At 36.8% G+C, this 14,584-nt stretch overlaps 1 protein-coding gene across 2 annotated transcripts in view; it reads left to right on the forward strand.

Moving 5' to 3' along the window:
• Positions 1-14,584, forward strand: part of RGS7BP (regulator of G protein signaling 7 binding protein) — a 40,850-nt gene that overhangs the window by 22,922 nt on the left and 3,344 nt on the right. The window contains exons 3-5 of one of the 2 annotated variants that reach the window (XM_032676841.1): positions 2,055-2,185; positions 10,725-10,869; positions 12,362-12,434. In XM_032676841.1, the coding sequence (XP_032532732.1) occupies positions 2,055-2,185; positions 10,725-10,869; positions 12,362-12,434 (349 nt within the window). Of the gene's footprint in view, positions 1-2,054; positions 2,186-10,724; positions 10,870-12,359; positions 12,435-14,584 lie in introns of those variants that run through there. The other variant, XM_032676840.1, reaches the window with a different exon arrangement.

Here is a 14,584-nt window from a genome sequence, read left to right on the forward strand (position 1 = left end):
CATCACTGAGGAGAAAAAGGTCATCATAACCATCCAAGGTGGCTATAATTTTTTGTAGGCTCCACTTTGCACAAGAACGTGGAGGAATCACCTTCAGGTGGAATAGGCAAATCAATGGCTTCAGGACAGAAGAAACCCTGCTCTCAAAAAAAAAGTTTGGGTATCTAGGAAACTCAGACAGAAACTGAATGTGCTTGTGTGTATATTTGAGAGGCTCCAGGACTTCGGTATTACAAATGAAGTAAGCAATAAGTTTGATGACCAAAATTTTGGACCTGGATCTTGAGGATGGAAAACAAATGTGATTCTACGCTCCTTACATTTTTTGTAATCCCTGTATTGGTAAGGACAGCTCAAAGGAAATTACTGTATATGTGCTTATTGAGAAAAAGGCTGCAACAGTAAGTGATGGAAACAATGGGGTGGAGGGGGGAAACAGCTGTATCATTGTCTACTGCAATTCATGATACTGAACTTGGGAGTAATGTTCATTGAAAATTTAAGCATATTTGATACAAAAGTGTATAAAAAAATCTTATCTGTAAGGTAAAAGGTAGGACAAATCAGGATAGTAAAAGCCTCCAACAGTCCACATATTATAATGTATTATAAATATATATTATGTTGATCATTTTGGCTGGACCCTGGATCTAGGTATAAATAATGATCTCTTTGGTCAGAAAGAACCTGTTTCTCTAGTGTAAATAAGCATTGTTTGCTGTAGGTCTTGAAGCCTTTGGCCTAGATTGGTATTAAGAAATTATTTGATCATATCAGCCCAGTCTAGTGTTGCTGCAAATAAATTATCAGGTAAGTTCCCTTGGTTCCTGTTAGGAGATCCTCACGTCTACTTTTATTTCATATATAGGGGAGTCTTTTGAAGTGTAAGTTTAACCACAGGAAATGCAATCACTTTAAAGAATGTTTGCAATCTTTTTATTGTGAAAGCTTCCTTTATATTATTTGTAGGCTAGAATTCTGTAAGTATGCTGAATTTTTTTTTTTTTAGTTTTTAGCAGTAGTATTCAGAAGTACCTTTAGGTTCAGCATAGTTAGAAAAGTTATTATAAAAGTCAGTTTTGAGGGGTGTCTTGCCATTTAGCATCACTGTGTAGGAAATGAGTAGTAAGAATGTCTGAAAATGAAATCTCTGAAATCCCAGTCAATCTTAACTGCTTACTGCCCTATTAAAGGTACCTTCACAATGAGCGTTGAAAACGTCATTATCAGGGATTACTGGCTAAATCACTTTGTTAGCACTTACCAAAACAGTTCTATAGCATAATTTATATTAAAGACTGTTTGTACTCGTGTAGTATACCCAGCCTACAAAATTGATATTTAATGTCTGATTTTACAACCAGGCTTCTGGTTCCTGGGTCTGGGTAAATTATTTTCTTAGTTTCCTGAGCAATTAATTGGAGGTGTACAATTACTCTTGGTTTCTATTTTTGTTTTCAAGATTGTTACTACTTCTCTGAAAAAAGAAGTCTTGTGCATCCCATTCTCCTCACAGTGCAGTATCACATAACTACTAATTTAAACATGGGGGGAAAACAAATTCAGGCAGAATATATAGAACCAAAAGACTAAAACTGACTTGTTTCTGATGAGAGTGTCTTCAAAGTAGATTGATTATGCCTGATCCAGAATTTCTAACCTCGACTGTTAAAGTGGCCCTGGTGTCTCCTGTGTCTGTGTCAAGACCAAGGGTAACTGAAACTGGATGGCAAAAGAACGCTTCAGTCTCACAGGAAATTCTTATCCAAAGTTTTAAAGAGGAGAAAATAGTCACTTATTTACCCCTTTTCCAAAAATATGCAGAGAAGACAATAAGGACATGTAATCTTACTGAAGACAATCCAACTTTAGCTGTGTTAAGCCTAGAGCTTTATAGATCTAAAGAATTGTTTGTAAATACAATTCAGTAGAAACAGCTTAATAGTTTGTGAAGCAGATTCTGATGTGTTGCTTGCATCAGTAGGTAAGTGGATTTGATGAGCCTCGCATCCTTCTAGTCTCTTTCCTAACTAAATTATTCTCTTTTGCTGCAGCCCAGAAGATGGTGAAATTCATCCTGAAATCTGTAGGCTATACATCCAGTTGCAGTGTTGCTTAGAAATGTACACAACAGAAATGCTGAAGTCCATATGTCTGCTAGGATCACTGCAGTTTCATCGGAAAGGTATTGAATTGCACAAACATTCAGATGCTGATTTTGAAAAAAAGAACAATATTTTACAGCAATGTGGGTACTCATGGAAGACAAAGCACTCTTTTGGCTGGGGCAGAGTTAATTTTATCAACAGTAGCTAGCAAGGGACTGTGTTTTGGATTTGTGCTGGAAACAGGGTTGATAGCACAGGGGTGTTTTAGCTGTTGCTGAACAGTGCTTGCTGTCAAGGCCTTTTCTGCCCCTCACTCAAACCCACCAGTGAGAAGGCTGAGGGTGCACAAGGTGTTGGGAGGGGACACAGCTGGGACAGCTGACCCTCACTGACCCAAGGGACATCCCAGATCATATGGCATTGTGCTCAACATATGAAGAGGGGGGAAGATGAAGAAATGGGAGGACATTCAAAGGATGGCATTTGTCTTCCCGTCATCCTTACACATGGTGTAGCCTTTCTTTCCTGGGGTTAGCTGAACACCTGCCTGCCAATAGGAAGTGGTGAATGAATTACTTATTTTGTTTTGCTTGCATGCACAGCAGAGTCTTCTGAGATATTAAACTGTATCTCAACCTACAAGTTCTCTCACTTTTACCCTTTCAGTAGACTCCCTGTCCCACTAGGGGTGAGCAGTTGAGCAGCTCTGTGGGGCTTTGTTGCCAGCCAGTGTTAAACCACAACAAGCACCAAACTATAAAATGAACTATACCTATATATAAGTTTTCAACTACTTAAAAAGGGCTCTTTTTCTGTTTATCATTATTCTTGCAGAAGTGTGTCTTATCAGGCTTGTATCACTAATGTCCTTGCAGTTTAGAAGTCTGATTTTTTTTTAAAAAAAGAGTAGTCCCTGAAGTTTTAGCTGTCATTAGTCAGACCAGTGGGCAATCTTAGTAATTTTATTAGAGGTATTTGCTGGGTATAATATTTGAGGTCAAATGTTTGATAGAGCTCTGTGGCATGGTTTTAGTGCTAAACTGATTCCTTACTATCTCTATTTATTCAGCAATGCTATTTTATAGTTGTCTGGGTTTTGGCCAGGACAAGGTTAATTTTTTTGCAATAGCTGGGAGGCATCAGGACCTCATGTCACTGCCAGGGGCAGGGGAAAGGGACTCTCAGGCTTATGTGGAGGAGAGCGTGGCTTCTGCTCAAAAAACGTGGCAGGGAGCAGGGAGTCATTCACTTCACTTGTTTTGGGGTTGGTGGTGAGCATTTTTGCATGTGAATCACCCTCTCTTTTTCATGCTTTTTTTAATAGCATTGTTGCTGTTCCCATCCATTTTCTTATCTCATTGCTGTTTCCAGTAAATTGTTCTTATCTCAGTCTGTGAACTTCACTTTTTGTGCCTTGGTTTCTCAACTCCATTCCACCTCATCAGGGAGGGGAAAGAGAAGGGGAAGAGAGAGCAGCGTGTGGTTTGGCAGAGCCTCAGTGGGGTCACTGGATTGGGGAGTACCATTCCTAAACCACAATAATAACAGAAGACTAAAAAGTGTCATTAAAAAGCTGCCCACTTTTATAGAAGTAGTTAGTAGATTTGGAACTGAAATCTACCTCGCAGAGTATTTTTACACACAGAGGAGATGTCCTCGCTTCAGTGAAAATGCATCTCTAATGATTCATATTTGATTCGCCTCCTGAAAGGAAGATGTAGAAATGCTGATAATTTACTGGATAGTTTACTTAGTAACCTCATTGATCAGTGATGGCACACGCTGATTAGGACTGTATCTGTGCTGATTGTAACTACTCTTTCCCTAGATAATATCCCAGCAGAATATACTAGGTAAAGACAAGACAAAGCTCTGTTATGAACTGTGATAAAGGCCTTGTAATGAACCTTGTGAATTTCCTGTCACACCGAAAGGTCCTGTAGTATATTTTTTTGCATTGAGCCAGGGATATTTGGTATTGTTGTTATGGAAGTAAGAATGAGAGGTTTATAACTGCTTAACTGAGCTTCTCCGTTATTTATTTCAAGTCAAAATAAATCTATAGAACAAGAAGAGAGAGTTAACAGCCATTGTATAACAAGATACCAGTAGCTTTCACAATGAAACATCATTTTTTAGGACAGATTTTACTACATTTCTTAGTGCTGGTTACAGTTGTCAAACCATCTTCTGTAACTGCTGAAAGAAAATAGCTTGAAGTGACTTGAGTAACCCCAACATGTCTTGTCTCTCCCTTTTGCTTCTGGACAGAATCTACATTAATAACTTAAACTAAACAACAAACTGTTAGAAGTCTAAAGCTGGATGAGTTGCAGTTTAGTTCCTGTCTGGCAGTACTTTTGATACACACTAGTTCCTCAACCTAGTGTGAACCTCAGGATTAAAGGGTGGGTTCAGTTCCGCGCATACTGCATCTCACCTAAAAATCCATTGCACAGGCTTGAAGTTCCTCAACCTGCCATAGAGAAAGTCTTGGTAGCTATTCTGCCATTGCTAAACCGGCAGGACTTTTGTCCTGTATCCATGTAAAGATAAACACAGTAACTTGGCTCCAAGCTTCTCGGACATCCTTTGAAAAAAAACTCATAACAGGCAAAAATTATATGATGACAGGGATTTGAATAATTTGAATAGCCAACAGAACATTGCTCTTTTGTATTAAATACCTGGTATTTGCAACACCTAAAAGTATTATAAAGACATCATGCAATAAGGGAAATTCCATTTCTGTATTAACTATTTTTTCACAGTGAAGGTAGCTGTATGCTAGACAGGCACCAAAAGGGGCTGTGAAATATCCATTCATGGAGATACTGTTAAATCAAATATATCTGAACATTCATGGAGATACTGTTAACTCAAATAAACCTGAACAGTCTGATGCAAGTTGACTCTGCTTTCAGTAAGGTGTTAGACTAGATGACTTTGCAACCTATTTATTCTGTGTTCTGATAAAAGATAAAGTTTTCAAAGGAGTATAATGAGCCCATACTTACAGAGAATGATACTGCAGTGTAGGCAAAGTGCATAAATTTATCTCTAGGGAGGAAAGAGACAATAATTTCACCATTATAAAATATATTGTGATATTGCTAGTATATAACTTTTTTAGTTTTTCACCAGTTTTTCATCATCTGAATGACCATATTAAAAAAATAAATTCTTGTGTATTAAGAGTACTACCCCTATAATCTTTGTTTAATCCATAAATGTGTATGTCTGATGTTCTTGCTGTATCTTGAAGAGCATTTCTGAAGATAATATTTTCTATTGGGATGTAATATTTTCTAGTCCTCTTACCTGTTGGACAAGTTGTTTGTTAGGCTTTTAAGTCTCCAATACGATTTCACTAATTTATGTTCTTACTCAGGAGCCAGCAGTAGCATGACATGCAGACTGTTCTCGGCAACCTGTAGCTTATATATAATAATTATGGGTATTGGTACCTTAATCAAAATTCATCAAAAAAATTATAGAACTGATAAAGCTAAGGCGGGGGGCTGATGCTCTTTTCCCAAGAGAAGCTCAGCCAGTGCTCCCTACTAGGAAATAGATGCTCTTAATGAAACAGAGCACAAAATTTGAGGGCTGAGCTCTGTGTCTTTTCATCTGTTACAGCACAGATCTTCTCATCTCTCCTTATCTTTCTTTACTACTGAACAGATATTCCTTTATTTGCTGTATAGTGTATATCAAGCTTCCTGTACAGAAATTTCTTGCATATTTACAATGCAAGATTAACTTACTACTGCCATAGAACCTTTACTAGAAAAATCAGATATTCTGTTATTTCTTTGAAATTTAACTGTCACAGTGGGGCTAAAAGACATTAATATTTGCAGCTGTGTTATACAGTAAGTAAACTGAGGTAAGTGCTCTTTAAGAATTATTTTTTTAAAGATACATACACCACAAAAGCCCAGGGTTGAAAATATACTATCATTCAACAGTTCAACATTCAGAAAGTTTGCAAGGGGCATAAGGAGTCATGCCCAAATATCCTTAATTCAAGATTTTTGTAGTTACTAAGCTTTTGGTTACCTGATCATATATTTTGTTACTCCTTTCCACAATCCCAAGAATCCTGGCTAACTAATACACATATTCTACTTGAACACACATCTTTCTTTTATCCTAATTGTTTAGTATAATACATTGTATTTATTGCACACGATTCTCTTCTAAAGGCAGAATCTTTCTATTCCTCAGAGCTTGCTCAGTAACTCACACACTAATAGGTGTATCTTCAGAACTGCATAAATAGCAATTTCTCCCCATTGTAAAAAGAGACATTAAGCTAAAAAATGCTAATTTAGAATCTGAGAATTAGAATTTAATGGAAAGTAAGATACTCTGAAGAAACTTAGGTACCTCTCTGAAGCATTTACAAAATTCAGTTGTCATTCATTTAAATGTTGTATGTGTACCTATTGACAATTTTAATTAAATAAACAAATTCTGCTGTAGCTATCAAGGTCTTAGAAATTGTTGGCCTACTTTCTGTCCATGGAAGCTGCTGGATGTGATTATCATTTTTCAAAATTAACATGGAGGTTGTCAAGGTTGCACATTGAGAAAATCAAGGACTGCCTCGGAGTTTGTAAGTGCACTTCAGCATACATGGTGTACACAGCCACAAATACTTTGGGGTCAAAGGTTTTCATTGTATTTCTAATATGCAAGCATAACAGATAAAAAATCTTTACTACTTCATGTATCCACAATAGTAATTCCTTTCATTGTTAGAACTGTAAAACATTATTATAATAATGGAATAACATGTCACTGTGGAAGTCCACACTACCAAAGTTTAATGTCTGTACATGTTTACATAGAAACCAGGAATTTCTTAGGATCATCTACAGATCTAGTTGACTTGTTGGGTTATATAATTACTTATATCAGAATGTATTTTTTAAACCCTAGATTGTATATTGCAGTATTGTATATTGTATATTAGCTAGCTGTGCACATTTGAGCACTTTAATATTGAAGAGAGCAAGCCCATATAACAAATCAAAGGCAAGATGGGACAATTAAAATGAACTGGAGGTGTTTTCCAGAGTTCAAAACATGCTGTAAAAATAAAGCTACACTGTCAAAGAAGTACAAGGTCTGAAACTGGTAGCTGTTTATTCTGAGTTTTAAAAGAATAAGTCTCTGCTCATATATAGTTACAGGAATATATTATTCTTATGGTCCAACCTGCTATATTGTGTGTATTCTTTAATAATAAGTCAGTGAGACAGTCTCCAAGTTCCACAGGTCCCAAGTGTAAGTCAAGAATTAAGTACATCAGACTGTTAACTATATTTGTCAAATACTTTTTTTACCTCCTACACAATTCTTTCCTATTCCCCTTTTAGGTTCTCCTGTTCATGTACTTAAGCTGTGATTTATAGCTTGCACATTTTTCCTTAGTTCCTAAGTTAGAAACCTGATGCAAATGCTACCTTCATTTTGAGAGAGGGATTCTTTCAACTTTGTTAAATGCAGATATTCCCTTCAAAGATCTTTCTAGTTCCTCTGAAGTGAAATCCAACTAGCTCCAAGGGACATACAATAAGGGTTTTTTTCTTTTAATTTTTTTCATTCATCACAGTTTTTGTGCAAATTAGGTGATGACTAAGAGTTGGTGGATAGGGTAGCATGACAGAGGTCACCACAGAAGCAGTAAGAGGCACAACAAGTGAGACACATAAAACACTGTGGTCACAGGTTATATATGAAACCTTGCTGAACTGATAATTTTCTGCTCTTCTATTTATCCTCACTCAAGTTTGATCCTTAGCATTATTTAATTGAATTAATTTAATTTCATACCAAAGTATTTTCTGCTTCTTAAAGTGAAGGGGAAAAAAAAGAGATTAATTACTGGTAAGAAGAGGAAGAATACATCATTGCAACTGAAATTATTGAAAAATCTTTCCACTGCCTAAGTTGAAAGCCAAATTTAGGGTTTACATCCATTCATAAGTGTGTATTACAAAAGATATCCTTACCTACTACTGGAGGGATGAGAAGATTAAAGAGCTTTTGTTTCTCTGTAGGCTGTAACATGTGGTAGGAATGTTAAGCATGAGTCATACATTATTCAAGAAAAGCCTTTATTATTAGCTGACTGTTTAATTGTTTTCAAGTGACTGAGCAGATGATGTGAAATTCAAGAAAGACTTCATGAATTGCTCACAATACAACAGAATTACTGATAAAGAGCTATTCTCAGTGGAAAGGAGATCTGTGCGGTTCATTCTGCTAAATCTGCAAGAGCTTGCCTCGCAAGCGCTTTGTGCTAGTCTTGCAAGAGCTTTGTGCTAACAAAAAGAACGTTTCAGTCTCAGTGCTTCTGTTCTCAAATTGTGAAAAAGAATCTTTACTATTATTTCATCTAGTGCTTTCATCTGGTGTTATTGTTTCTTTTGAAACACCTTTCACATCCCTGAAGGATGCATCTATAGACAGGGTTGTTCTTGACAGTATGTTGCCAAAGGTCAGGTCAGAGTTCCACCATTGCGCCTCAAAATAATGGGACAATTCGTTAATATCCAGTTTCAGCCTTGTGATATTGGTGGCAAATTAGATGCTTTACATGAAACCTCTTTTATGAAAAAGCAAAAAGTGAGATATTGGTAACTTTATGTTTTGTTATGGGCTTACTGTAATGGGAAAAAATAACAAATAATGAAGCTTATATGAATGAACACTGAAAACTGTACAATAAGAACTACCTTAAAATAACAGTAGAATCTTCAGTTAAGAACAAGAAAATTTTAAGTTATACCTACAGAGTGATACAGAGAAAAACATGTAATCTGGGAAGTAGGCTTAGTCTGCTGTTCCGCAAGCAACTGAGTCAGCATTCAGGCTTGTAGCTTGTAACCAACAGGAAGGTCTTGATCCCTTTCTCTCTGTCTCCCCTCTCTTACAGTGCCTTCACTGCTTACTCCCACTATTTCTGACCATATGATCTTCCTCTGGCACTTGCTCTTGAACATGTAAGGTTCTTGACTGATCTGACTTAAACCACTTCATCAGAAAACTTCACATTTTATTTTTCATTTGGGTAATCTTCTACCATTTGATGGGCTAAAGTGGATCACAGAAGGACTTGGCAAAGCCCAAGTTAGCAGTGGATGCCAAAGTAAGCAGCAAAGAAAGGACACAGAACATCGTTCTTTTATGGAGGGTGAGCTTATATCAGGTCATGCACCCTCTTAGATTCAGTTAGATAACTTAGTTGGAAGGAAAGCTGGGAAAAGCGCTTCCTACTGGCTTTAAAGACTAATGAAAACATGAAGCAATGTCTTCTGCAGCATAAGTAACATCTAGTTTGATATTTCAGGCAAGTAGCTAAGAACAACTTTTTTTTTCTTTTTAGCAAAGGAATAATTTACCTGAATACAACAGTTTAGAGAACTTACGCAAAAAAACTATCTTAAAATCCAGGAATTTTTAGATTTTAAAAAAGAAGGTTACACGCCTGATAGCAGGAATATTTGTGATGTGGAAGAGCAGTATAGCATGGTATGCAGCCTTGGTCTCTAGTGTCCCAGAAAAATGTTCTATGTCAGCACTGCTCTACTGGCTGGTCTTGTTCTTCATGTTCTTTGCCAAGCCTTTCAGGAACTACTTAGGTTTGTCCTGATGTAAAAATTTTTCAAATTACAAAAATTGTGAAATGAAAGACATTTCCTACTCAACGTTACATACTAGTGGTTTAAACATTGACATTTTTTCTTCTACTTTTAGAAAGTTTTATTTGTTACTTCCTGAGATTGTTTACTCCATTTCCTGAGAGAACTCAGGGAAAAAAATTTGACTTCTTAATAATTTGTCTGGGATGCACTGCAATGTGAATTTTTTCCTTTAAATGTACCTGATGCCAGAACTGTACTTGCCACTACAGAAGAGGAACACTATCAGACAATCCAGAAGAGATTTGCAAGGATACCAAAATATTCCACCAATGCTTAACTCTCTTGCATACTCTGCTATCACGATCCATATCCTTTATCCCATCGTCTCCCTGACAAAAGCCCTGGAAGATCTGTCATGAAGCCCCCATTCAATTTCAACACTGAATTTCATTTTCATACAATGAGCATGAATTAGGTAAGCATCAGCATGGAAACTCAGAATACAATGCATTTGAGCTGTGAGTGGTGGCAGCTGTGTAGTCATTTTAAATGACAAAGTACAAAATTTCACATATTTGTCTTTTGTTTTCCCTCGGTATTGCTGTAGTAGTAGGAGACATGGATTGCACTGTTCTTTAGTGTCAGAGTTTCTGAAGTTGTTTCCAGAATGTGTGTTGTAGTTTCCTTACTTACTTACTTTGTTCTGTTTTGTCCTCTGGCTCTTAGTTTGTGTTGCATGTGAGTCACTGGAGTTTAACTGAACCCTTGAAATCGGTAAGAGTAACATATGGCAGCATTCTGGTGTGGTCTGTTCTCTTTCTGAACAGTTCTTGCATTCAGTACTCTTTCTCTCCATTTTTACTGTGCAAAATCAACATCAAGGCATCAATGATATAATCTGAGTATCCATTTTAATCAATAAATAATGGGGATACATGTTTGTTTAAATATTTTAAAGGAAAAGAACCTTGTGGCCCACCCAAGATTCTAGATATTAAAGTGGAAGAGAGTTCTGAAGTACCTATTTTAGAAGACATGTCATCGCCAACAGATGTTCAACAGCATCTATGGCAGGTTTCCACAGATATTGAAAACACCGAAAGGTATGTGTGGCACTTCATTCCTGAACAAAATAAAATTCCATCTAGGGTTTATTTAGTCTTTTTTAATTTGACAGCCAGTGTTGCTACTGTAAAAAGTATAAGTAAATGAAATAACCTCTTAACATTTCTGTTGCATTTAACATAATTCAGAGCAACTTCTAAAAGAAAGGCTAAGACGAGTGACATGCTTTATTAGGCTAATTGTCAGAAGGTAGCTGTCAAAAAAAGAGGGCAAAATTATATTGCTGGTGTGCCAGGCTCTCTAAAAGAAGCAGCTTTTGCCTCATCTTGAGTGGTTTCTGATTTTGTACCTGAAATCTGCTGGACTCCTGTTCTGCATTCCTAATTCAAAAGCACTGAATCTGGTTCATTTCTGCCCATAATGTTGAGTGCGAAAGCCTTAGGAGGGGAGAGGAACATAATCCGTAGGTTACCCTCTTAACTATGCAGTTGAAAAACAAAAATGAGACCCTTTAGTAGAGAGTAACCTTGATGGCCAACATTTCTTTGCAAAAATTCCTATTTCGAGGGCTTTGCATATTAATCTGATGCTGCGATTTGAATGGTTATCATGCTTATTTACATAAAACAAAGTTCTTTTCTACTGAGAACATAACTTGGAGAATAGAACTGAGCAATTTTTTACTAGTCACATGGCTTCATTTCTAAGAACTATTTTATATGTAGATGAATGAAGCAAGACCACATTGGTTTTAAATCCTGAAAGCATTAGGACATTACTAGCTTGCACACAAAATGGCTGGTCTGCTGTCTACCAGTAAAACTTTTTTGAAATTTCTGGCCACATTCAAAACATATCCTTATGTAGGTTGCTTTGGAGATAATATTTTGTTATCATATTTTCCATCATCTGCCTTTCAGAAAAACTAATGCCAGAGTCCTGCTAAGAGTGGTGGGAGTGACAGCCCTGTTTTTTAAATTGTCATTTAATGTGCAGGGGACTGAAGTATCATGGATTAGCTACATGTATTATAATTTTCTTCTAAACAGTGAAACACGTTCATGGCATAAGCTACAAAATGCTGACAAGGAGTACAAAGTTGACATTAGTGCTAGCTTATGATAATTTTATGGAATATTGTGTATTTTGTCACTGGGATCACATCGTGCCCACCAAGTCATTTACTAACTCAAGTGCCAGAATAGATCATAAATTTGAATCAGAAGCAACTAGTTTAGTATCAGGGTAGTGTGAAAGTGCTCCCTTATTAAATCTATTGCCCTTTCTTTTGGTATACATCTTCTGATATATGTTTGGAAACCAAATGCTTGCCCAGTTGATTGTTGTATTTCATCGTCGTGGCTAGGCTTCGCGAACGAAGATTTAGGAAGGCTCTATCCACGTTTGTTATAAGATTGTTGTATTTATTGCTCCATTATTTCAGCATATAAAGCTATACTGTGAGCCACTCCCCATTCAGTCTTCAACTGCCATTCTATTGTCTCTCTTTTAACTGTTGTATCCACAGAGATATGAGAGAAATGAAAAACCTTTTAAGCAAACTCAGGGAGACTATGCCTTTACCACTGAAAAATCAAGGTAGGTTTCAAATTTTCTTCATGTAAGGAAAATTACGATAATTAAAGGTTTTTACTTCCGTTAAATACAAAAAATCTAGGAGTTTTTCTTAGAAATAACAAGAAGAAAAATCTAGGCAAAGTCTCTTCCCTATTGATTCATTGGAGCCCAAATTTAGTATGTGGTCTTTGACCTCTCGAGTTTCACATGCATATTCTGGAATTTTATAGAAACAGCATCTATACATGAAATAATAGACATTTCCTGGTGACATGAAGGCAGAAGCACAACTAATTCCCTGTGTAAGGAGTTCTTCTTTTTAAAGGTAATGAAGGTCTAAAGGGATCCTACTGAGTGATGGCATTTGCCTCACCCCTGCAAGGCTTGTAGGCTCTGTGACATGACACTGACTCTATGCAGAAAAGCTACTTGCTTTGAGTTAACAGTAGCCAGCTGTAAGGATCTCCATCCTATGCATGTATTTAGCGATGGGCCTTCATGTTGTTGTCCAGCAGTGTTAAATACTTCACATCTGCAGGAACTCTCTTTGTTTGTGAGAATGACATTAAAAAGATAATGGTTTCCCTTTTGATTTCTTCTTGATAAATGGGTATTTCTTAAATGCCATGTAGTTTTGCACAGTGGCAGCCAATGACGTATGCCTAATGTGTCCCAGATCTTGTCCCAAGTAACTAAACAGTCTTGCATTCATCGTAATACAGTAATAGATGAATATGAAATAATTGGGTTCATTATACAAATAGGAGTTCATGGCAGGATGGCTTGATGGAAAACCATGTGAAAGGAAAAAGGCAATTGCTTATGATACATGATAGGTACTTACCACTGTAGAGACTGGAAAAGTGACAAAAAGTCTATGCCTATCCTAGAAGAAAGGAGTGTGCTGGAAATAAGGAAGGAAAAGACAAATTGAGGGGATGTAAAGCATAGAGAACCTGAGTTCAGAACAGAGATAAAGGCGCACAGAATTCTTTTCTGCTGCCTGGTGTCCACACTGCCCTTCAACACTGATCAGAATATCACTGACCACCTGTGCAGCAGGATAGGAAACATCCTAGAGTTTAAAAGCTCTGAGTCATGCCCCAGAATCAGGTAATCCTAAATGGTGTTTTTGCAGCTCTCACAGTCTCCAACTGTGATGATAGTTTACAGATGACCTCTGAGAATGGATGCCTCAGGAATGGACAGTCATACTCATTATTCATACAGTACTTAAAATTTTTGAAATAATCCAAGACCTGTAATTAATGAAAGCAAGATAACAGTACAAGTAAATAGAAAAAAACAACATTATAGATAATTAATATGGTCTGGACTCTAATTTTGATATTTATATGAATCACAACCATTGATTATGAGATGAATGAATGCCATTGAATGTGTTGATCTTTGCAAATGACCAATCCTGCTCTCAGTAAATGAGTATTTTGCTGTTGGTTTCGGTGACAGCCAGAATGGAGTTAAGATGGCAAGCTCACAAAAGTTTTGCATAATGTTACTGACTGCTCACAGACCAGGTTTTTATGTATGAAATTCTCTGAAGTGACAGCAGGAAAATTACTGTTGTAGTTTGTAAGACTGAGTCACAATATTAAATGATCTCTTAGCTATGTTCTTGTAGTTAAGTATTTGTGTTACAGTAGTGTCTATACAATCACACCAGATCACTGATGTAACCAGAATAGGAATATGATGAGGCATAGATCTTAGCCTGAAACCACGCATGAAGATGGCTCGAATTCAAAGTGAACTCTAAATTTGTGAGGTAGCTCACTGACACTGTGTGAGTTAATGTATAGGCACTAATACATACATTTTGTATTAATTTAGAAGGAATTAGTATAAAAGGTAGAAAGCTAACAAGTGGTAACTTTCCGAGGCAAATGTTTTTTTATCTCGATGTGCCAAGATGTTCCTGCGTTGCAGTTTTAAATGGAAATTCTCCCAGATATGCACAAACAGACACTCAATAGTGGAGATTTTTATGTTTAAATTAAGCCAGAATTTTACCTTAGGATTAACATTTCCAAACTTGCATGTCTGCAAGATCTCAAGCTACTTATACATTATTAATCCATGCAGGAATATTTTGGGTCAGGTCTCCCAGCGGTGGAGGTGTGATTTCATTTAGGTTTCATCACTGACCTGGTGTTC

This window comes from Chiroxiphia lanceolata, chromosome Z (genome assembly GCF_009829145.1).
Source record: "Chiroxiphia lanceolata isolate bChiLan1 chromosome Z, bChiLan1.pri, whole genome shotgun sequence".
Classification (NCBI taxonomy): Eukaryota; Metazoa; Chordata; class Aves; order Passeriformes; family Pipridae; genus Chiroxiphia; species Chiroxiphia lanceolata.